The sequence below is a fragment of the Polypterus senegalus genome, chromosome 6 (assembly GCF_016835505.1).
Source record: "Polypterus senegalus isolate Bchr_013 chromosome 6, ASM1683550v1, whole genome shotgun sequence".
NCBI classification, from domain to species: domain Eukaryota; kingdom Metazoa; phylum Chordata; class Cladistia; order Polypteriformes; family Polypteridae; genus Polypterus; species Polypterus senegalus.
In genome coordinates this window covers 69,275,315-69,300,437 of record NC_053159.1, presented here as the reverse complement: position 1 = coordinate 69,300,437, position 25,123 = coordinate 69,275,315, and the positions used below count along the sequence as shown (strand labels likewise).

The 25,123-nt window shown below is 37.0% G+C and overlaps 1 protein-coding gene across 4 annotated transcripts in view; it reads left to right on the top strand.

Annotated features, from left to right (window-relative positions):
• LOC120531142 (centrosome-associated protein CEP250-like) overlaps window positions 1-25,123 on the top strand; it is a 328,524-nt gene that overhangs the window by 267,026 nt on the left and 36,375 nt on the right. For all 4 annotated transcript variants that reach the window (XM_039756280.1, XM_039756279.1, XM_039756281.1 and 1 more), the window contains 3 exons: window positions 4,787-4,933; window positions 7,900-8,121; window positions 15,124-15,317. In XM_039756280.1, the coding sequence (XP_039612214.1) occupies window positions 4,787-4,933; window positions 7,900-8,121; window positions 15,124-15,317 (563 nt within the window). The remainder of the gene's footprint in view (window positions 1-4,786; window positions 4,934-7,899; window positions 8,122-15,123; window positions 15,318-25,123) is intronic.

Sequence of the window (25,123 nt, the reverse complement as noted above, 5' to 3'; positions counted from 1 at the left end):
AGGCCTCACTTGCCTCAATTAAGGTCAGTGTTCACGACTCCACCATAAGAAAGAGACTGGGCAAAAACGGCCTACATGGCAGATTTCCAAGACGCAAACCACTGTTAAGCAAAAAGAACATAAAGACTCATCTCAATTTTGCTAAGAAACATCTCAGTGATTGCCAAGACTTTTGGGAAAATACCTTGTGGACTGATGAGACAAAAGTTGAACTTTTTGGAAGGCAAATGTCCCGTTACTTCTGGCGTAAAAGGAACACAGAATTTCAGAAAAAGAACATCATACCAACAGTAAAATATGGTGGTGGTAGTGTGATGGTCTGGGGTTGTTTTGCTGCTTCAGGACCTGGAAGGCTTGCTGTGATAGATGGAACCATGAATTTTACTGTCTACCAAAAAATCCTGAAGGAGAATGTCTGGCCATCTGTTCGTCAACTCAAGCTGAAGCGAACTTGGGTGCTGCAACAGGACAATGACCCAAAACACACCAGCAAATCCACCTCTGAATGGCTGAAGAAAAACAAAATGAAGACTTTGGAGTGGCCTAGTCAAAGTCCTGACCTGAATCCAATTGAGATGCTATGGCATGACACTAAAAAGGCGGCTCATGCTAGAAAACCCTCAAATAAAGCTGAATTACAACAATTCTGCAAAGATGAGTGGGCCAAAATTCCTCCAGAGCTGTAAAGACTCATTGGAAGTTATCGAACGCTTGATTGCAGTTATTGCTGCTAAGGGTGGCCCAACCAGTTATTAGGTTCAGGGGCAATTACTTTTCACACAGGGCCATGTAGGTTTGGATTTTTTTCTCCCTAAATAATAAAAACCATCATTTAAAAACTGCATTTTGTGTTTACTTGTGTTATATTTGACTAATGGTTAAATGTGTTTGATGATCAGAAACATTTTGTGTGACAAACATGCAAAAGAATAAGAAATCAGGAAGGGGGCAAATAGTTTTTCACACCACTGTAGATATGAAGATATGTATGTATATATATATGTATACTCAAACCCATTATGACAGCAGCAATCCAAGCTGTGAGAAAACAGTAAAAAGGAGGCGTGTCAGACGTCGTGGTACATTTTCTGATGCAGCTAGACCAAAACAACTTCGTGATGCTGCCGCCAAATACACAAAACAACTTTGACAATCATGTTACGTTATTTTTAAAATGTTTCCTTTTCTCCTTTTCTTTTCCATAACTTCTTTAACACACGACATCGCTGCGAAGCGCGGGTATTTTGCTCTATATATATATATATATATATATATATATATATATATATATATATATATATATATATATATGACAGCAACACTCATAACAGTGACAAAACAATTACATTGACAATCATCCATCCATCCATTTCCTAACTCGCTGAATCCGAATACAGGGTCACGGGGGTCTGCCGGAGCCAATCCCAGCCAACACAGGGCACAAGGCAGGAACCAATCCTGGGCAGGGTGCCAACCCACCACAGGACACACCCACACACCAAGCACACACTAGGGCCAATTTAGAATCGCCAATCCACCTAACCTGCATGTCTTTGGATTGTGGGAGGAAACCCGGAGCGCCCGGAGGAAACCCACGAGACACGGGAGAACATGCAAACTCCACGCAGGGAGGACCCGGGAAGCGAACCCGGGTCTCCTAACTGCGAGGCAGCAGCGCTACCACTGCGCCACCGTGCCGCCCTCATTGACAATCATGTTACGTTATTTTCAAAATGTTTCCTTTTCTTTCTCTTTCCTTCTTTAACACACTACTTCTCCGCTGCGAAGCGCGGGTATTTTGCTATATATATATATATATATAGCAAAATACTCAGCTTCAGAGCGCTAATACTGCCTTTAAATTTTATTAAGAAGAAAATTAAACCTTTTTAAACTGAGGGAAAATATACCAATAATTATTTGTTAAGGATCTCTTTGTATACCACATTATGAGTTCGGCCTTCCGGTTGTAATATGACCAAGCTGTGCGCTGAACTTACTCTTGAGCATGCAACGTACAGTTGGCAATGTGAACAGTAATCTTGTTTCAAATCTCACAGCTTGGATTGCTGCTGTCATAATCGGTTTAAGTTTCATGGTTTGTTTCAATTACAACAATATTTGTAGGACTTGTGTTGAAGAGACATTCGGCATCTGTCAAGCGTTGTAAGTATACAACCGGTTTCATCGATAACTTCACATCCAGCTTTTGAGAGTTTGTCGAAAGGTGTAAAATATTTGGCCATTTATACACTTGAAAGCGACAACCGAACAATTCAGCAGCAGCCATCAACTCACATGCAGAAGCATAGGGCTTAAGCATTTCACTCTTATAGTGCTCCTGTGTAGTATAATTATCTTCTGTACCGTCATCAGTCTATACCTTGAACCTGTCCCAGTCATTCAATACATAAGACACAATATTCCTCTGGATATCAAGAGTGAGCCTGATTTGGCCATGCAATATGTAACAAAGAGAATGGAAAAGGTAGGTGCCATCTCCGGGCATGGAAACCACTCGGTAAGTGACAGTTTTTTGATCGATGGTGATCACCAAAATAGAAATGTTAATGGGGGTACGGTTGGAATGATAAAGGAAATGTGTACCTGAACAATGTAAAGTAAGTCTAAAATACCTACACAATAACTATAATCGTAATAAATGAACAATAAAACAGCGGAGAAGCTGTGGATTAAATAAAAAGGCTGTAGTTATCAGCAGGGAGACGTGGATCCCGTGGCAAAGCAAGGAAGGGAATGTAGAGACTGGAGCGACGGACGGCTTTATATAGGCAGGCTGCCAACAAAGTAGGAGATGTTGGGATGGGGGACCCAACACCGCCTCACCGAGCTGCAGGCTATGGACGTAAGTAGGATTCAGTTAGCGTTGGGAACCCGCGTACCAAATTTCTTGAAGATTGGCCCATAAGTAACAAAGACCATTGAAAAATTCAATATGGCAGCCGACAGTGGCATCATACCACCGAAATAAGTACGTACATTGGTTTCGGTTAGCGCAGGGAAGCCGTCTACCAAATTTCGTGAAGATGGGGCCATAAATAAGAAGGTTCAACATGGCGTACGTTGTCGACCGTTATGACCGTTATGCGTAGAATTTCGAAATGAAACCTGCTTAACCTTTGTAAGTAAGCTGTAAGGAATGAGCCTGCCAAATTTCAGCCTTCTGCCTACACAGGAAGTTGGAGAATTAGTGACATTGGAAACTTCAATATGGCAGCCGACAGTGGCATCATACCACTGAAATAAGTACGCACATCGGTTTTGGTTAGCGTAGGGAAGCCACCTAAATTTTCTTGTCTGGGTTTTTACAGTTTAGAATTAGCCTTGAATCCTTGTTGAATATCTAGTCCTACTTCATTTAAGCTATGTTTTGCTTCTATGCTGCAGTCTATTCTTTGCCAGGCATGCAGAGCTGCTTACTTACCTTTTTATGTGCAATCAAGCCTGATAATTTGGATTAGTTGCAAGATATTTCTAAGAATAAGAAATGGCAGGGTGTGTAAAGCATACAGCATATAATATAGCACTAGCCCAGGGAAGAAAAATGAAAGAATATACCAGATGGAAAAAGTCTGCAGATAAATTGACATGTTAACATTAGATGTCTGTGGTACAGAATGTATAATTGATGTGTGGTTCTTTCAATCTAGGGGAATCTTCTAATAAACAAATAAGCCCACTCGTTACTAAAGTACTGGTCTGTACAGAATTGTAGCAATATTATCAGGGTGAACTCTGTATTGTGGATTGTAGCATTGATTTAATTATGCCTGCAAAGAGAGTGTCTGTATTTAAACATAAATTGGTTGTGATTGGTCTTCATTTGTAGCCTCAATGTCATTTTATTACAAAGATGCATCATGCTGTAAGAGTTAATAATGCTTTTGCTTTTTTTCTCTTTTTTTTGGGCAAAGGGGTCCACTCTGCTACAGCTAACAGTAGAATGTTCATAATCTACACTTGTATATCTCTTTCTTTATGAATGGTGTCCAAAACAAAATTTGACATCTGCAGAATCAAGAGAGCAGAAGAGGAAACAACAAAGATATTAGGTCATCTCATTTAAGCATGTCCCCTCACATGCTTATACTTGTTCAATTTAGAATAATTAGTTACACTAACATAGGTATTTTTGAGATATGGAAAAAAATGTATAAAAATATGCAAATTCCTTACAGATGATAACTCATTGTCCCATTTGCCTGTAAGTAGGTAGTGGTGACTAGTATACCATTGTCCTGCTCAGAAATTTCTAGATTATGGTATTTTCAATGCTGTCATTTTCTCATTGAGGAATACAGATACTGTATTTGAGCTTAGTTTAAAATAATGTATACACACCTTCATCAAAGTTTTGACTGTTTATGCAATTAAAAGCCACCTTTTATGCAACTTAATGTTGGGTCCTGTGCAGTGCTGTCTACTGCCTTGTACCCAGCTAAACTTTTTTTTCCCCCAGGAGGTTATTCATGGTATGTTGTTAAATAACATTCTTTTTATACAGTTTACTTAATATTAAAATTTGGTACCGTAAAATGAAACAGATGTAAAAATGTAAAGTTTTACAATAACCTGTCTGTTAGAAACATGTGCTGCAATTTAAGATACAAAACCTTACAGGGTGTTTTATAGTATGCTAGCTCTTCATTAATGCCAACCATTCACTGAGACTAAAAACTAAGAAACTGCTCTTTTTTAAGCTTGAAAATTTATTAGACATTTGTTTCTTTTCATGACTCAGGCAATTGTTTTATTATTCTAACAGGCTAATGACAAAAACCATTATCTATCCGTTTCTTGTAACCAATTAACAATGGACCTGGACAAGCAAAAAGATGTGGTAGCCAAAATGAGTGATCTGAATACAGCATTAGCAGTGGACAAGCAAACCCTTAACTCCAATATTCTGCAGGTATAGTAGTTAACATTTATTTGCTCTTGTATCAGAGGTATCGATATTATTCGTCCTTCATTTTACAATTGTATGCTAAAGCAAAAAGAACAGGTAGAACTAAAGCAAGCAAATTTTATCCCTTTCACAGTGCCACGTGACATAATGTTTTGAATGGCTGTAGGTCTGACCATGATGGCATTGTCAACTCTGCTAATAGGCCAAACAGAATACCAGAGAGCTTTATTTTGTTTATGCTAGGGGTCCTCAATCACAGTCCTGGAGGGCCGCAGTGGCTGCAGGTTTTTGCTCCAACCCAATTGCTTAATAAGAAGCCCTTATTGCTTAAGTAGCACTCCTGCTTCACTTTAGTGGTCTCGCCCATTAAGATTTTGAACATTATTTGCTTATTATTTTAACCCTAACCCTAACCCTAATTCTTGGTTTTTAATTGCTCCTAATTAGCAATAAGATGCAAATGACAAAAGAAACCAGCATTTCTCCATTTCACTTGTTACCATTTACACCTGTGTGTATTTATTATGCACTATTGGGTTTAATTAAAAACTTGGAAGGAAAGTAAAGAGAAAAAGGTGAAGGACTGAGAATTACTCGTATATTTTAGCCTTCAAATCGTTTGGATGATATCCTTAGAAAGGGGAAGAAAATCTAGGATATGAGAATTTCCTGACATAGAAGAGTTAAAGCACTAACAAGCCATGAAATTAAATTATTGGCAAGAATTGTTTTATAATTAAGCAACCGGGTTAGAACAAAAACCTGCATCCACTGTGGCCCTCCTGGACTGTGATTGAGGACCTCTGGTTTATGCAGGCAAAACTTTACTACTATAATTAATAACCCATATTTACAGAATGTTGCATACAGAGAAGTTGTATAAGATGAGAAATAATGAAACATAATTGAGATAACAACAGCATAACATAATATTCTCAAAGATGCTATTGTAAATAGTAATTGAACCTTGCATTGGAAATACTACATTACTATTTAGAATTCCAGTAATGCATTGATAAATCAAACTAAGAAGTGTCTCACATAATCAAGTAAATTGGAGGTATGGTGCAGATACAGTGCATGTTTGTTTGTATGTGCATGTCTAAATAAATTGTTGTGCAGTAACAATGATAATGTACAGTTAGGCCCATAAATATTTGGACAGAGACCATTTTTTACTAATTTTGGTTCTGTACATTACCACAGTGAATTTTAAATGAGACAACTCATATGCAGTTAAAGTGCAGACTTTCAGCTTTAATTCAGTGGGTTGAACAAAAAGATTGCAGAAAAATGTGAGGTAACTAAAGCATTTTTTAACACAATCCCTTCATTTCAGGGGCTCAAAAATAATTGGACAATTGACTCAAAGGCTATTTCATGGGCAGGTGTGGGCAAGTCCATCATAATGTCATCATCAATTAAGCAGATAAAAGGCCTGGAGTTGATTTGAGGTGTGGTGCTTGCATGTGGAAGATTTTGCTGTGAACAGACAACATGCGGTCAAAGGAGCTCTCCATGCAGGTGAAAGAAGCCATCCTTGAGCTGCGAAAACAGAAAAAACCCATCTCAGAAATTGCTACAATATTACGAGTGGCAAAATCTACAGTTTGGTACATCCAGGGGAAAGAAAGAAAGCACTGGTGAACTCAGCAACGCAAAAAGACCTGGACATCCATGGAAGACAAGAGTGGTGGATGATCGCAGAATCATTTCCATGGTGAAGAGAAACCCCTTCACAACAGCCAACCGAATGAACAACACTCTCCAAGGGGTAGGCGTATCAATATCCAAGTCTACCATAAAGAGAAGACTGCATGAAAGTAAATGTAGAGTGTGCACTGCAAGGTGCAAGCCAGTCATACACCTCAAGAATAGAAAAGCTAGATTGGACTTTGCTAAGGAACATCTAAAAAAGCCAGAACAGTTCTTGAAAAACATTCTTTGGGCAGATGAAACCAAGATCAACCTCTACCAGAATGATGGCAAGATAAAAGTATGGAGAAGGCATGGAACAGCTCATTATCCAAAGCATACCACATCATCTGTAAAACACGGTGGAGGCAGTGTGATGGCTTGGGTGTGCATGGCTGCCAGTGGCACTGGGACACTAGTGTTTATTGGTGATGTGACACAGGACAGAAGCAGCCAAATGAATTCCGAGGTGTTCAGAGACATACTATTTGCTCAAATCCAGCTAAATGCAGTCAGATTGATTTGGTTGGCGTTTCATGATAAAGATGGACAATGACCCAAAACATACAGCCAAAGCAATCCAGGAGTTTATTAAATAAATGCAAAGAAGTGGAAAATTCCTGAATGGCCAAGCCAGTCACCTGATCTTAACCCAGTTGAGCATGCATTTCACTTGTTGAAGACTAAACTTCGGACAGAAAGGCCCACAAACAAACAGCAACTGAAAGCCGCTGCATTAAAGGCCTGGCAGAGCATTAAAAAGGAGGAAACCCAGCATCTGGTGATGTCCATGAGTCTAAGACTTCAGGATGTCATTACCAGCAAAGGGTTTTCAACTAGGTATTAGAAATGAACATTTTATTTCCAGTTATTTAATTTGTCCAATTACTTTTGAGACCCTGAAATAAAGGGATTGTGTTAAAAAAATGCTTTAGTTGCCTCACATTTTTATGCAATCTTTTTGTTCAACCCACTGAATTAAAGCTGAAAGTCTGCTCTTCAACTGCATCTGAGTTGTTTCATTTAAAATTCATTGTGGTAATGTACAGAACCAAAATTAGAAAAAAAGTTGTCTCTGTCCAAATATTTATGGCCCTAACTGTATACTCTTATGTAAGTGATGGAAATGTTATAAACCTGCAACTCAAATAACTTGTCTGCTGCAGCCAACTATTCTTTCCTTAAACACTAATAAATAGTTCTTAAAATGCAGTGATTGTTTCAATAAAGGATGAAAATGCTATTTATAAGAATCTGAGTGTTCTTTCTTATAGCTTGAGATGGAGCTGTGTCAGACGAGGTCACATGCAGAACATCTGGAACATGACAGTGTCCCTGTGCGCAAGGCTTTGAAAACTGCAATCTTAGAACAAGCAGAACTAAAACATATGAATAGACAACTTCTTGCTTCACTGGCTGAAGCTGCAGAGAATGAGAAAAAGATGGAAGAAAAAGCAACAGCAATAAAAATGATGGATAGTGGTCAGTTGAAACAGGTACAGTACACAGGGTGCCTCCTTGAGATTAACATTATGTTAAGATACCAAAATATATACAACTGCTGGACTGTAAACAAGTGATAGAACATCCATCCATCCATTATCCTAACTACAGGGTCACGGGGGTCTGCTGGAGCCAATCCCAGCCAACACAGGGCAGGAAACAAACCCTGGGCAGGGCGCCAGCCCACCTCAGGGCGCACATACACACACCCAGACACCAAGCACACGCTACTGACAATTCAGGATCACCAGTGCGCCTAACCTGCATGTCTTTGGACTGTGGGAGGAAACCAGAGAACCCGGAGGAAACCAATGCAGACACGGGGAGAACATGCAAGCTCCACACAGGGAGGACCCGGGAAGCGAACCCAGGTCTCCTAACTACAAGGCAGCAGTGCTTGAAACATTGAAAAATTAAAATGTAGAGAAACCAGTAACAAAAACAAAAAATAACAATGATTTAAAAATAAAAACTGGTATAATAGGAATTATATCAAATGACTTGCCAAAAAAGCATATTCTGTCAATTCTGTTAATGACAACTGTGTTTATGCTTGGCCAAAAAATAGGAAACAATAATGAAAGATGAATTTGGCTTCTGTCCCAGTTATATTTCTGGAATATCATGTTATAGCATTTAACCTGTCTTATACATGTGTTTTGGGTGCTTTTATGATTTTTTAACTATGTAGAATTTGTTTTTTAAGGTTGTTTGATTTGGAAACATTACAATTTGTTCCTATTTTGTTTCTTTGTTTACAGGAAGTGGGTTTATTACAAATAACCCTTTGCTGGGTAACAATGCTTAAACTTGAAATTTAGTGTTGTTAGTTTCAGTTCCATGTAGGAGTGGTCATTATGGCCCAAAATGTATATCATGATTTAATTAATAATGATCATGGTTATTGTATATAACATGGTATAATCTATGTACATAAACATTTTAAATATATTCCAGTTAAGTGATTCTGTTAGCCTAGTGTCATAGGTTAGCAATGGGTAGTTGTACTGAGATGTTTATTTTCATAAATATCTCTATTGTGCAAAATAATAAAAGAACAACTGAACAAGAAGTAAATAAACATATATTGCACATACCCTTTAAATCACAGAATCCTGGAAAATATGTGCACTATAAAGACTATACAGTAAAAAAAATTAAACATGATGTGCAATAAAAAAATAAGTATTCAAAGAGTTGTTCCTTCCAATTTCTTTTTTTCCCATTAAGCAAAAACAAGCAAGTTTAACTAGACTGTAATATTGCCTTTCAAAGCATTTTTGTGAACAGCAAACAAGCCCTTACAATCTAGCCTATTAAAGAAAGCTCTTGCACTTGTCATTGGTGGTCAATTTTTTAAAAAGATATTCTAATGTAGAAATATCCATATTTGTACCAAACGAAATATCTTCCATGTAATTGCTTTCTACCCTTGAAGATATATAGCATTTCAATATACATGGATCAAATGATGTAAAAATAATGCCCATTGTTAGAACATTAGAGCATTAGAACAATCTAGATAAGAACAGGACATTCAGCCCAACAAAACTCACCCATTCTATTCATTTAATTCTTCTAAAAAAACATTGTCTAGTTTTGAAAGTTCCTAAAGTCTTACTGACTACCATGCTACTTGGTAGCTTATTCCAAGTGTCTGTTGTTTTCTGTGTATAGAGGAACTTCCTAATGTTTGTGCGAAATTTACCCTTAACAAGTTTCCAACTGTAGATCCATGTTCTTGATGAACTTATTTTAAAGTCACAGTCTCAATCCACTGCACTAATTCCCTTCATAATTTTAAACACTTCAATCATGTCTCCTCTCAATCTTCTTTTGTTTAAATTGAAATGGCTCAGCTGTTTCAGTCTTTCTTCATAAGTCATCCCCTGTAGCCCTGGATTGAGCCTAGTCACTCTTCTCTGGACCTTTTCTAGCGCTGCTATGTCCTTTTTGGTGCCCGGAGACCAAAATTGCACACAGTACTCCAGATGAGGCCTCACCAGTGCATTATAAAGCTTGAGCATAACCTCCTTGGGCTTGTACTCCACACATTGTGCTATATAACATTTAGCCTTTATAATAGCTTCTGAACACTGTTGGGAAGTCAATAGCTTATAGTCCACTATGACTCCTAAATCCTTTTCATAAGGTGTACTCTCGATTTTCACACCTCCCATTGTGTATTCACACTTAACATGTTTAGTTCTTATGTGTAATGCTAATACTTCACATTTACTGACATTAAATTTCATCTGCCTTGTCAAGAGACTGGCTAGGTCATTATTCAAGATCAGCATTTTGTTGTTGACCATCTGCCTAACAAATCTGCCTAAGACTTGAATTCTGTCCAAGTCCTTCTCTAATGATTTAACGGATTCCAGATTATATGCCAATCCACCTGTCTTGGTATCATCTGCAAACTTAACCAGCTTGTTACTTATATTCCTATCCAAATCAGTATGCTGCTGGAGTATGTGAATTTCCTCTTGGGATTAATAAAGTATCTATCTATCTATCTATCTATCTATCTATCTATCTATCTATCTATCTATCTATCTATCTATCTATCTATCTATCAATCAAATCATTTATATATATTAAAAATAGCAGTGGCCCTAGCACTGAACCCAGTGGAGCACCACTTATTTACAACTGTATTTATACTTAAATATTCTCCTACTTGTGTACAAACTCTATGGTGCATCTTTTCCCTTGCTGCTCTACAAATGTGCTTATTTTGAAGGGCCATTTTGCCAGGCCTATCTTATTATTATTATCATAGACTACGGAAAGTATCTGCATGCATACATTAAATCACATCACAAATTTGTTTGCTTTTGGCAGCATATGTGAGCATTGTGCTGAAAATGCATTAATTGCTAGTGCATTAACCACACATGAGTTTGAAGCATACAAAATATAAAGTAACAATCTGAAGTGCACAGTAAGGATTGACACACAGACACAAGCAGGTGTTTAATAGTCCTTATAAAGGACATTTATTGTTCCTTAAAGTAATGACCCTGATAAACTTCCATTATTAATCTCGGGAGACGCTGCTTTTTCTCTTCAAGAGAGATTGCTGTCCTCACAAACCTTTAAGCTACATTGTCCATCTTCTCTTCTTTGTCAAGTCTGATCTGCTGTTTCACCACACAAGAGACAAATTTTAACATGAAGAAAACAAAAGTAACCAGATCTCTACTGCCATCCAATACCACTTTCTGCGATCATTATTATAACATGCATTTTCTGCAGTAACCATGTGTTTATATAAACTCGATGGCTGAAACAAACACACTATCAGTTTCAGAAAAAGTAAGCCACCTTAGCCTTCCTTTTTGCATCTCCATGTTACCTGCATATTGTATGTTGTGATATATCAGTTGGACAAGTCAAAAAGGCGACTTCCTGATATGGTCAACCACAGTGGAATCAATACACAACAGTGTCTACCTTTTGAGAACTTTCTACCAGTGTTTCATTACTACTGGTGTATCACACACCACTACTGTAATTCCACTTTGGCCCAAGAATCTGATTTAATTTCTAGTTTTTTGATCTCTCTTTTGATTTCTGATTCTCCATTTGCTCTCGTGTTTTCATTGCCTTCTCTTTTGACCTATTTCCTGTCTAACTTAGATTTTTTGCTTCACGTAACCATTAACTGGTTATATTTTTCCTCAAAACAATCCTTTGTCATAACAAATGTATAACCATTTTACACAGTTTACATTGACTATGTTTCCTTTACTAAGTATTTAGTAATGTGGTGAATGGTACTCCTAGATACCTTGACACTATAAAAGATTTCATTGATAGTTAATTTAATTAGAGATGTTTGCATACAAGCTTGAAAGCTCCAAAAACTGTGCTGTAATAAAAGTCAAAGACCAAGTACAAATATAAGCAGAAATGCAACAATATGAAAAGGATGTCCCCCACTCTGTTACCAAGATTTTTTTATGCTGCATGATAGGGCCATCAATCCTCAGCCTATCTGAACAAATGTTCCTTTACCTTATTCAATCCTAACATACATCAGACCTAAGTAGATGATCATGCTGCTATAGTGGGCTTATTGTTATTCACGAAGAGAAACATCTCAATTTGCCACCTTAGCAATTACCTCTGCCTAGTTGGAATTACAGGGTCAACCAAATATGTGAAGTAAAAAACTAAAATTGTAAAAGTACAGATTAATAAAGACCATCCATTTTAGAACAGAAAAGAAACTGCAGAAATTTGAGGCAATTTGAGCAATCAGTGCAAAAGGGTTATAATGCACAATTCTTGCTTACATATACTGTATGTTGATTTGTTTGAGTTTTAAGTTAAAATTGCTTCCAGTGGTGGTTTCTACGTGAATATTCTAGTTAAGTTACATGGATCTGGAGAGAAATGCAGAAAAGATGGAGCCATCTTAAGGCAGAAGTGGTGTGTATGTGTGTGTGTGCGTGTGTGTGAGTAAGTGAAAAGCATTTAAATAGGAAGAACTTATGAAAGTGGTCATAAGTGGTTGCCAGAGATCTTGAACAAGATTCTGCATTGGACAGGCCTGGAAGTAGGTAAAGTAAAATCAGTGCAGATGTTATTACTTCTGACCCTACGTCAGCTCTGTGAGACGCAGCCAACAGCATAAATGTGCAGGCAGGAGACGTGGCCGAAAAGAGATCCTTGGAGTGCCATGGGAGGAACCATGGAAAATCAGAGTGGCATCAGAAAGATTCTTATGAAGGAGGCCATCTCCAGTAAACCAAATATGATCCACTGCTACCAGTGCCAATGATGATAATATGTCAGCTGAAAAATTAAGAAAAAATTTAAATTAAGATTTATCAAAATATTTTGTCATTGGGTATAACATCCAAATAACAAAGCTGAAAGATTTCATAATCTATTGCGATGTATAATTTTTAAGCATTTCTTCTGTATTTTCTGATTATTTTCCTAGTAAATTGATAATTAAATCTGGGATTTTCACATGCACAAATCTATACTAATAAAAGGCAAAGCCCTCACTGACTCACTCACTCATCAGTAATTCTCCAACTTCCTGTGTAGGTAGAAGGCTGAAATTTGGCAAGCTTATTCCTTACAGTTTACTTACAAAAGTTAAGCAGGTTTCATTTCGAAATTCTACACGTAACGGTCAAGAGCATACTCAAGAGTAAGCTCAGTGCACAGCTTGGTCATATTACAACCGGAGGGCCGAACTCACAATGTGGTATACAAAGAGATCCTTAACAAATAATTATTGGTATATTTTTCCTCAGTTTAAAAAGGTTTAATTTTTTAATCTTCTTAATAAAAATTTTAAGGCAGGACTTCGCCACTGCGATGCACAGGTATTTTGCTAGTGTAATATATATATATATATATGTAGATATGTATATATGTATGTGTATATATATGTGGATATGTATATATATATGTTTGTATATATGCAGATATATGTCAATCTGTATATATATGTATATATGTGCCTGTGTGTGTGTGTATATATATATATATATATATATATATATATATATATACATATATATATGTATATATATATGACAGCAACACTCATAATAGTGACAAAACAATTACATTGACAATCATGTTACGTTATTTTTAAAATGTTTCCTTTACTTTTTCATAACTTCTTTAACACACTACTTCTCCGCTGCGTAGCGCGGGTATTTTGCTATTTTGTAATATTTAGTCAGAAATTGTTTATCTGGCTTATTTTAAAAGCATATGATTTGTTTTTGTTTTGCCTGAACGTAATTTTTTTTCTCTGTGGGCACTGCTATTTTAGAGTCTTTTATACAGTATTTACCATTTGCATGTTAGCGCTTCCCAAAATATATTGCAATACACCCATTTGAGATGTCATCAGAATGACACTTCCAACAATTGTTCTTGGCAGCACTGGGGTTTCTGAATTTGACAGATAAACTGTTGTTTCACTGTGATAAACAATATTAATTTTTACTCTTCTCTATTACTGAATGTCTCTTCTTGCTTTTTGATGATTTTTGGTTCTCATTTTGGTTTTGACGCTTAACTCCCAGTTTTTAACTTTTTCCTGTTAACTACAATTCTCCCAGTCATCTTTCATTCTTTTCCTTTAGTGTCTCTTGCGAGTCAGTACAGTATCAACATCCAATATTCAACACTCAAAGAAGAAATGTATATAAATTTTCATACATTTCCCATTTTTGTTAAATGGGCAAAGTGCTAAATTGAATTGTAAATAAGAAATTGACATGATTCCTAATAATAATGAGAGCTACTCCACAATACAAAGCCATACAAATTCACACATTCTTTAAATTGCAGCACAAAAAAAAGAACGCAAAAGTGTTTTAGCCTTTGAGCCAAAAGGGGGAATTGAAAAGTTCAGGGCTTACATGCGAATATGTGAGCAAATGTATAGCAAGAACACTGAAGTGTCAAATTGTGTTCCCAAGAAACCTGAAATAAGGCAAAAAGAAACCCTGACATACTCCAGAAAGAAATATTTTTCCAGATAAGAAATTGCTTTGAGCATTTCATGGAAGATTGAAAAATGATTATGAAATCTAAATTTAGTGTACTATAAACATTTTAACGGTGTATTAAATCACTAAGGTGCATTTACTATTTATTCAGTTTTTGCACAACACCGCCATCTGCAAGGATATACAGGCTTGCTGCGAGTTCAATGTTTTCTTTATTTTTGTTAAGTTTTGTGAACTATCATTTTTTTCTATTCTGCCTCATAAATTATCAACACAATTTTGTATAATATAGCGTGTTCTGTTTTGACATAAGGCATGTGAACCAGGTTTTGTTTTTTCAGTATTATACTAGGCAATGGTAAGACACTCAAGCTCATCTGTTGCAGTGTAACAGAAAATTACAGTATATTTAAGCTTGCCAACAGTGTGAAACAGTTCATTAATGGCACATTTGTGAAAATATTTTTATTCCTATTAAAATAATTATATTATTTTCTACAGGTGTCTCTTCTTCATAATTCTGCAACAAAAGAGGTTAATGTGGTTCATCAAAAACAACATCTGGCTATAGAATATCTAAAAAGTGCTGAGGAGGAGAAGGATGCTCTTCTCAGACAACTAGAGACTCTTGAAATTGAGATGCAACAACTTAAGAATGATAAGGAATCTGTGGAAACAGAAAGAAACACAATGAGGTATATTTTAATGAAATATATTAAGACTGCTTTTGCAAATTCATCTTCTGTTACAAATAAATACTTACCATTAAGAATCTAGTTTTCAAATTTCAGTTTAGCAAGACATTTTTTTCTTAAAATTATTGATGACAAAATTGAATAAGCAGTCGTTTCTCTCAAGAAGATGTAAAATTGCATAAGCACTTGAGCCAGGTTGTTCACCCCAGTAAAGAATTTGCTAAAAGATACATAGATACAATACAATCCATCCATCCATTATCCAACCCGCTACATCCTAACTACATGGTCACGGGGGTCTGCTGGAAACAATCCTAGCCAACACAGGGCGCAAGGCAGGAAACAAACCCCTGGGAAGGGTGCCAGCCCACCACAGGGCACACACACACACACAAATCCACACACCAAGCACACACTAGGGACAATTTAGAATCGCCAATGCACCTAACCTGCATGTCTTTGAACTGTGGGAGGAAACTTACACAGACACTGGGAGAACATGCAAACTCAACGCAGGGAGGACCCGGGAAGCAAACCCGAGTCTCCTAACTGCGAGGCAGCAGCGCTACCCACTGCACCACCTTGCCGCCTCAATACAATACAATAAAATGCAATTTATTTTTGCATAATCCAAAATCACACAAGGAGTGCCACAATGGGCTTTGACAGCCCCCAAACCTTCACTCTCTAAGAAGACAAGGAAAAACTCCTAAAAAAAACCTTGTAGGGAAAAAATGGAAGAAACCTTAGGAAACGCAGTTCAAAGAGAGACCTCTTTCCATGTAGGTCAGGAGTGCAGTGGGTGTCCAAAAAAAGGGGAGGTAAATGCAATACAAAACACATAGAACACAAGTAATCCTCAATACAATATAATAGTGCAATAGAAATAATACAAGTACAGAGCACAGTTCAGCAGTAGATGATATTACTTAATATGATTTGGATTTGTTCAGAGTCCTGGAGACCTCGGCCATCAAGCTGCCCCTCCCCCCATTGGCCTTTCCATAGCTGAGTCAGCACTGGGCCAGCCAAACGGATGTAAGGACCCCTCTACCCAATGATTCCTGCAATCCTCCATCAGAGATGACTCTTCCTTAGGCAGGCAAAACAACTTGGCAGTAGGGCAAGTGCCACATTTGAGTACCGAGAAGAGAAATAGAATAGGTGAGGGTTAGTAGCAAATTATAACTGTCGTTATTACTTACATTTTAGTGCTAATGACTAACAACAGAGATGCAGTCTGTACAGTTAATCAACAGCTTTAGTCAGGATATGCTAAACTGAAGTAGCGAGTCTTCAGTCAGGATTTGAAAGTTGACACCGAAGGGGCACCTCTTATACTAGCAGGCAGGCCATTCCACAGTTTAGGGGCCCTGTAACTGAAAGCTCGACCTCCCAGTGTTATTTTATTAATCCTTGGAATCATAAGTAGACCGGCATCTTGAGATCTTAATGTACATTCTGGTTTGTAAGTCATGATAAGTTCATACAAGTAAGCCAGACATTGGCCATTTAAGACTTTATATGTTAAAAAGAGGATTTTGAAATCTGCCCTCAACTTAACTGGGAGCTAGTGTAAGGATTTAAGAGCTGGAGTTATGTGTTCATATTTTCTTGTTCTTGTGATAATTCTTCTAGCAGCATTTTGGATTAACTGGAGGCTGTATAAAGAACAGTTTGAACATCCAGTGAACAGCATGTTGCAGTAGTCAATCCTAATAGACATAAATGCATTAATTAATTTCTCAGAATCCCACTTACTTACAAAATGCCTTAATTTCCCAGCATTTGTAAGATGGAAGATACATGATTTAGACAACTTTGTAATGTGTGCTTTAAATGGCATGCTAAAGTCAAAGATAACTCTTAGTTTGCATGCTGATTCAGTAAAATTAATGGTGATTCCAACTGAGTTAAATGATGACAAAATATTGTTAAGATCAGCATCATTCCCTCCAATAATTACAATCTCTGTTTTATCTGTGTTTAAAGACAAGTAGTTCTCATCCATCTACTCCTTTAATTCATTAACACAACTAATAAAAGACAACATAAGAGAAGCTTTATTTGGTCTAAAAGAAAGGTATAACTGGGTGTCATCTGCGTACGAGTGAAAATTAAACATTATGTTTTCTACTGATAGATGCCAGTGGTAGCATGTAAAGTGAAAACAGTAAAGGTCCCAGAACTGAGCCTTGTGAGACACCATATCTCCCTTTTGTGTATAATGATGGGGTACTGTTAGCACATTTCTGTTCATACTGTAATCAAAATGATAAATAAGAGCTAAACCAGGCAAGGACAGTGCCTGTAAGCTCAACATAAAATAGAATAGAGCAGTAAAATAGAATGGTCAATGATGTAAAACGCTGCACTTAAGTCTAACAACATAATTACAGTGGAGTTTCCTTCATCAAAGAATATCAGAATTTCATTTACAACACACGTTAGTGCCATTTCTATACTATGGCCAGGGTGGAATTTCTTAAATAAATTGTGATGCGTAAGGTGTGACTGAAGCAAGTCTGGGTTTTTAAGTAATGGTTTGATGACTGACACTTTTAGTGCATCAGGTACTGTGCCATGCAATAATTAACTATTAATAATGTTAAGAACAAGCGCTGTAAAAACATTCATTGCGCTGTTTACTAGTTTTGTTGGAACTGGACATAGGGAACAAGTACTGGGTTTCTTTTTAAAAGTTAAGTCAAGAAGTTAAGAAGTTTACAAGTCTAGACTTCGTGATCTGTTTCAGGATTAAGCATTTCTAAACTGTGAAATGCAAGACGAAACAGGGTCTGCCAAGCTAGTATGTGGTTTGCACTGTGATGCTGAGATCTGGAGGAGGTTAGGAGCACACACTGATATAGTGCTGGGATCTTATATTTTTAATTTTCTAATTAAAGAAGTTCATTAAGTCTGTACTGCTAATGTCTCTAATGTCTGTTGGAATTTTGCACTGTAAATCTGAATTCCCATTTGTTAAATTAGCCTCTATTCTAAACAGTACATGAGGATTATTATTATTGATATCTATTGAAGAGAGCTTTTTTATGTTTTTTAACACTCTCTGTCCATGCAGTTTGAAAGACCTGCAGCTTTGTTGTTCTCCATTTGCGCTCCTATTTTCAGCACTCTAATTTAAGATCTTGAGTGTTCTCATTAAACCAGGGAGAGCGCTCTGTCTATCTGCTTTGATCACTTTTTTTTTAATCGGAGCCACTACGTCCAGAGCATTTCTCAAGGTCATATTATAATTTAATTACGTGATGTATTTTGTTTTTCAAAGATTACACTTCATTTACTGAATGATATTAGCCAATCTAAATTGTTTTTCACGTTTACATTTGATGCTAACTGATCTAAATGGTCTTCCAAAATTACACTTGACTTACTCACAAGTATCTATAAATTTTGAAGCAGAATTACAATCTAGATGTCATGTTGTCTTTGTTTTAATTTGTGAGTATATTGATAAGGGCAGAACCAAATCAAATGCGGAAATAACTTCTTTTAATGGAGTAGTATTTAAATATTGAATTTTAACTTTGTAAGCAATAATTAAATCTAATGTGTGGTTATGATTATGAGTTGGTCCTTTGAATTTGACAAACAAGTAAAACATTTGCTAAAAGAGTCAGTTTCAACATCAATGTGTACATCAAAATCCCCCATCTACATTACATGATCATAATATATAGCAAAATCAGATGAAAGGTTGCCAAATTCAGTCATGAACAATGAATATGGCCCTGGTGGTCTGTAGACTAGCATCATAATCATGTTGAAATCTGTTTTAATATTTAAAATGAGTGCCTCAAAGGATGTGAAGTTGCCTACATTTTTAGAAGCAATATGCATTTTGTCACAATTAATTATTCCAAGGTGTCTCCTCCTCAACCAGAATCTCTAGATTTCTAGATTTATGAAAATACAGAAAATAATTCAAATAAAATAGGCAAGTGACAAGTAAAATATATGTCCCTGATTACACAGGTAGAATAGGAGCAAGGAGTTGCCCAGGTATTTTTGCAGTCAGGGTGGCACTGAAAAAAACAAAACTCCTATTGAGCATGCCAGTGCCTTCTGCATGACTTTATCGATTGTGTGGTCTGCTTTTGACTAACTTCCTTGCTGTCACCCTTGGTGACTCTTTGGGATTGCCAAATACACTCATGTAAAAAAGTAAATACACCAAAGAGAAGTAAAAAATGAAGTATTTTCTCTTTTTGTCATATCAAGATTTGATCTTTATTTAAATAGTCAACATTAGGTAAAGGAGATGTAATTAGAAACGAAATATATGCAAATTTGACTTTGCAAAGAAATGCCATTTAAGTCTGTGGAAAAAGTAAGTATGCCTTTGGCTCTGATAGGCAGTATTGCCATCTTTGGTAGAAGCAGCCTCAATTAGGGGTCTCCTATAACTGTCTACCAGATTCTACTAGACATCAACTGAGAGAAAGTGTTTTTCTACTCCTTTGTGAGGATTTGAGGGTTGTCTTACATGCACATCCCATTTTAAATTCCCATCTCCCCCCAGAATTTTTTGTGAGATTTTGATCCAACCTTTGGCCTGGCCATTTCAGAACCCTCCATTTATTTCTTTTCAGCCATTCCCTGATGGATCTTCTGGTATGTTTAGTGTCATTGTCATGTTGTATAAGGTACACTTTCAGTCTACTGACAGATAGATTCATATATCCCCAAGCACCCCTGGTACAATCCAGAATTCATAGTGGCTTCTGAAGTGATGAGCTACGCAGGCTGTGATACACCAAAGCAGCCCCAAACAGTAACATTTAAAGCACCATCCTGTACAGCTGGTATCAGATTTTACTTCAGTTTTTCGCCAAACATATCTTCTTGTACTGTGGCCAGGTAACTCTGTCTTTGACAAGTCTGTGGGTCATGAGATGAAATTCTAGAATTCTTAGCGACTTCTTTCAGCATTTTGCATTCTTGCTGTGGTGGAATGGCACGGACAATCAGTTGTTTTAAATCTTAGTCTGGGCCTCTCTGCTTAAGCTGCTACTCCCGCGACCCGACCCCGAATAAGCGGAAGAGGATGGACGGATGGATGGAAATCTTCTCCACGTTAGATGATCTTTTGGGTACTGGAGTGGTTGAATTATAATTGTTTGGAAGTATTTTTAAATCCAAAACACTGTTAGGCATCTATATCCTTCTTTCTGAAAGCCTCAGAGATCTTTTAGTCTAGGTATTGGCATAACACACATTTCAGCAATACAGTGCAAACCAGACTCAATGTCTGAAGTTTTAAAAAGACAGGTTTCTCTCAAATGATGTTCTAATCTTTTGCATTTTTTCAAAATCATTTGAGGATGACTTTTACTCTCTAGTAAGAACAGCAAAAAGAATCCCATTACAAGAAAGCAACATGACTACAGGTAAAATGCCATTACAACGAACTCCCAGGAACCTAAAAAAATGTTATAATATTATATAAAGTAATGAGATTCTGTAATTGTTACTATAGTGCTTTCTTTAACTTGTGTCCAGGTGTTTGCAATCATTTCAATAGCTTCTTTCACATTAATTTTAATCTCCTCCTGCCTACAAGTTATGCTGATGAGAATTTTTCTCAGCATTTCCTTGTGATAATACACTTTCAAGGTGTGAATGATGCCCAAATCCAATGGCTAAAGCACTGCTGTGCATTTGGGTGGGAGGAACTCAACATTATCTAAATGTGGAAGCATGTTGTGGGCAGCACAGTTATCAATCAGGAGCCGAATCATCCTTTTCTTTGTCATATTGTGAGGTTTCTGAACTCTTTTGAGACCCAAACCCCCAACAGAAACGACACGCTGAAGTGCGTCCTGAAGTGCGATTGCAGCATCTGTGGAAGATTGTTTGTCTGTTGCTGGGGCAGGGCAATAGCAGGCTCACAGCGGTGCAGTGAAGAGCCACAGAAGCAAATCATAAAAGATCGAGGTTGTGCTATAAGTCCCTGTCTTGCACCCCAAAACATGAGGCTTAGTCCCAGTACTTCAGCAAAATCAGCTATATTCAGCTTGAAACAGGAACGGCACAGTTATTTATTGTAGCGTGATCTGCCATTCTGCTATACACAGTAGACACAACAGTCAGGCAGGGTCGTGGCTGGGTCAGTGATCAAGTAATCCTGTTATCTGCATTTATTTTTTACGTACTCCTAACCTTGCATCACTCATTGAGATCTTTTCTCTTTACTTTGGGGGAGCTATGAGCCTGATATTGCCCCAAAAAGGTGTGGAGATCACACTTTGGGACACTCTTCGGTGTGCTGTCTAGTTGGGGTAGGTCCCAAGAGAGTTTGCAAACCTCACATTTTCTGGAATGAGTGCCGCATTAATAGGAATGTTTTTTGAACAAACATCACTGAACCACATAAAAACTGCTTTTTCGACATCTTCAAATGCAGCAGTTCACATACGTTTGCAACCCGAGATTTTTCTTCTTTTTTTGCTCTGTCTTTCAAGAAAGTTTGACAGTGTTCCGACTTCACTGGCAACGTCTTTTTTCTTTTTGCCGCAATTGAGATCTGCAAAAAATTTATGTTTTTTTTCTTCTAATATAAACTGATATCGTTTTTTCGTGTCTGCCATTTCTATAGGAGGGTGACAATGAGTTAAATTCCAATGGATGTTTTTCAAATGTTAACGAGCAATAAGCAAAGGGGTATCACTTAAAACCGCAGGAAACAAAAAAGGCAAAAAAAAGAACAAGAAAGAAAAAAAAATTACAATGTTTCTGTTTGGGGATCATTGTGCACAACTGAGCTGCGGCCACAGAACTAACTGCTCTGCGGATGATTCATTCAGGCATTTCAAGGTCTTTTGTGCACTTCATTGTAATGAAAGTATCTGCTGAATGTACTTCATAGTAACAAGATTTCTATAGACTCGTGATATGGGGAAGCTGTCAGGACCATAAAAATTTTGTTGTAAAGATATTCCTTGTAACATAATTTTACCTGTATAGTGATCTTTTTTGTGTTATTTGATTTTTAATTAAATAAACTAAAGCTGCGGGAATGAGAATCATTTTGATTTCATTGTTTTTTAAAAAACTAGGGGTCTTGCTTTGCTTGCCAACCCCCATTTTCGTTTTTTGTCTGTAAAGACAATATTTTGAATTTTTCGAGTCCCAGCGTGCTGAATCTTTTTTTTTCCTTTATTAATTTTATTGCAATTCATACAAAGCAATCAAGTTTTTACAAAAGAAAAATTGAGTTAAGAACAGATCGATCCCCACCCCTGAGAGAGAGAGAGAGCAAGTCAAACAGTGTGAAATTTAAGGCTTGTAAACATACCTAAATTAATAAATTCTCTGTGCTTTATGAGCTTATTTTAAATTATTACTGATTAGATCCTTCCATGTTTTGAAAAAAGTCTGTACAGATCCTCTGAGTATTTGATTTTTTCCAATTTCAAATAGTATAACACATCGGTTTCCCACTGACTTAAAAGAGGAGAGTTTGGGTTCTTCCAGTTTATCAGAATACGTCTGCGTGCCAAAAGTGTAGTGAATGCAATCACAATTTGTTTGTCTTTCTCCCCTTTAAACCACTCTGGAAGAACCCCAAACACAGCTGTTAATGGGTTAGGAGGGATTGTGAGTCCAAGGCTGTCTGAACCAGAATAATAATTATGTGCAGGCCCAGAACATGTGACCCAGTGAGGCTGGGACTTGGTTGCAGCGTTCGCAGGTTGGATCATGTCCTGGAAACATTTTGGAGAGTTTTAGTCGAGACAGATGTGCTCGTTTTATAATTTTGAGTTGTATAATTGTATGCTTTGCGCATATGGAGCTCGAGTGAATTCTCTGTATTCCTACTTTCCACTCCTTTTCTGATATATTAATTGAGAGATCTTTTTTCCAGTGTCCTCTTGGATCTTTGAAAGAAGAGGGATTGTAAAATGATTTTATATATTGTAGAGATGGTGTCTAAGTCCTTGAGATTGAGCAATATTTTTTCCAGCATGGATGAGGGTACAAGATGAGGAAAATCTGGAAGGTTCTGTTTAACAAAGTTCCTGATTTGGAAATAGTGAAAGAAATGTGTAGCTGGAATGTTAAATTTGGAATGTAATTGTTCATAGGATGCAAAGACGTTGTCTATATAAAGATCTCTAAGCAAGTTAATTCCAAATTTTTTCCATGCTTCCGTCTTAAAATGCTTTCTACATTGGTTCCAGATTCTGAGTGAGTGAAGCACAATTGGGTTATTTGTATATTGCCAATAACGCGTGTTTATTGGAGCACAGAGCAAGGAATACAAAGAAGTACTGCAGGAATTTACTTCTGTTGCGGACAAAGCTTGTATATATTCTTCTATTTGTGTCCAGGTTCTTATCGCCTGTATATTTGCTGCCCAGTAATAAAACTGGAAGTTAGGTAGAGCCATGCCGCCTTCTGCCTTTTGTCTTTGTAGGGTCGCTCTTTTGATGCGTGGATGTTTTGAATTCCAAATAAATGAGGTTATTGTTGAATCTAATTGCTTAAAGAATGATTTATTAATGTATATTGGAATGTTTTGAAATAGAAAAAAGGAGCTTAGGAAGAATATTCATCTTAACAGTGTTAATTCTTCCAGCTAGTGTGAGATGAAGGGTTGATCATCTATGCAAGTCTTGTTTAATTTTTTCCATGCAGACGGCAAAATTTTGTTGATAAGAGCTTTATGTTTACTTGTGATGTTTACCCCTAGGTATTTAAACTGTTCTGCAATGATAAAAGGTAGGGTATCTAATCTAATATTATATGCTTGAGAATTCACTGGAAAGAGTACACTTTTATTCAGATTAATTCTGAGACCAGAGATCTTTTGAAATTCTGTGAGTGCTGCTAAGACTGCAGGCACAGAATTTTCTGGGTCCGATATATACAGTACCATATCATCTGCATATAATGAGATTTTCTGTTCCAGTCCTTCTCTGCTAATTCCCTTTATCTGATCAGTATTTCGACAATGTATTGCCAGTGGTTCAATGGCAATTGCAAACAGCAGTGGTGACAAGGAGCATCCTTGTCTAGTGCCACGTTCTAGTTTAAAGTAGTCTGAGCAAATGTTGTTGATGCAAACTGAAGCTTCTGGGTTAGTATACAGTAATTTAATCCATGCACAAATGTTGGGCCAAACCCAAACTTCTCCAATGTAGTAAAAGGTATTTCCATTCAATCATGTCGAATGCTTTTCTGCATCCAATGATAATAATATTTCTGGGGTGTTTGATTTAGTTGGTGAGTATATTACATTAAACAGGTCAAGATTTGAAGATAAGTGTGGCCCCTAATAAATCCAGTTTGGTCTTGTGATATTACTGAGGGTAGCACTTTCTCCATCCTTCTAGCTATTATTTTAGGGAGTATTTTAACGTCGTTATTCAGAAGTGAAATTGGTCTGTATGATGCACATTGTAATAAGTCCTTATTTTGTTTTGGAAAACAGTGATTAGTGCTTGGCGAAAGGTTTGTGGAAGAGATTGGTTATCTCTGGCTTCTGTAAATGTTGCTAATAGGAGGGAGCTAGCTGAGCTTGTAAAATTCTGCAGGGTAGCTATCAGGACCTGCTGCTTTCCCGCCTTGGAGTGACTTTATAGCATCTAGTAATTCTGATAGTGCCAGAGGTTTATCAAGTTCCTCCGCAGTGTCTATTTTTGGTATCATTAATGTATCCAGAAATGCATTAGATTGTGTATTGTCTTCTTTAAACTCAGTAGTATATAGGGATTTATAGTAGTCTCTGAAAGTGTGCATTATATTTTTGTGTTTGACGATTTTATCTCCGTTCGCATTGG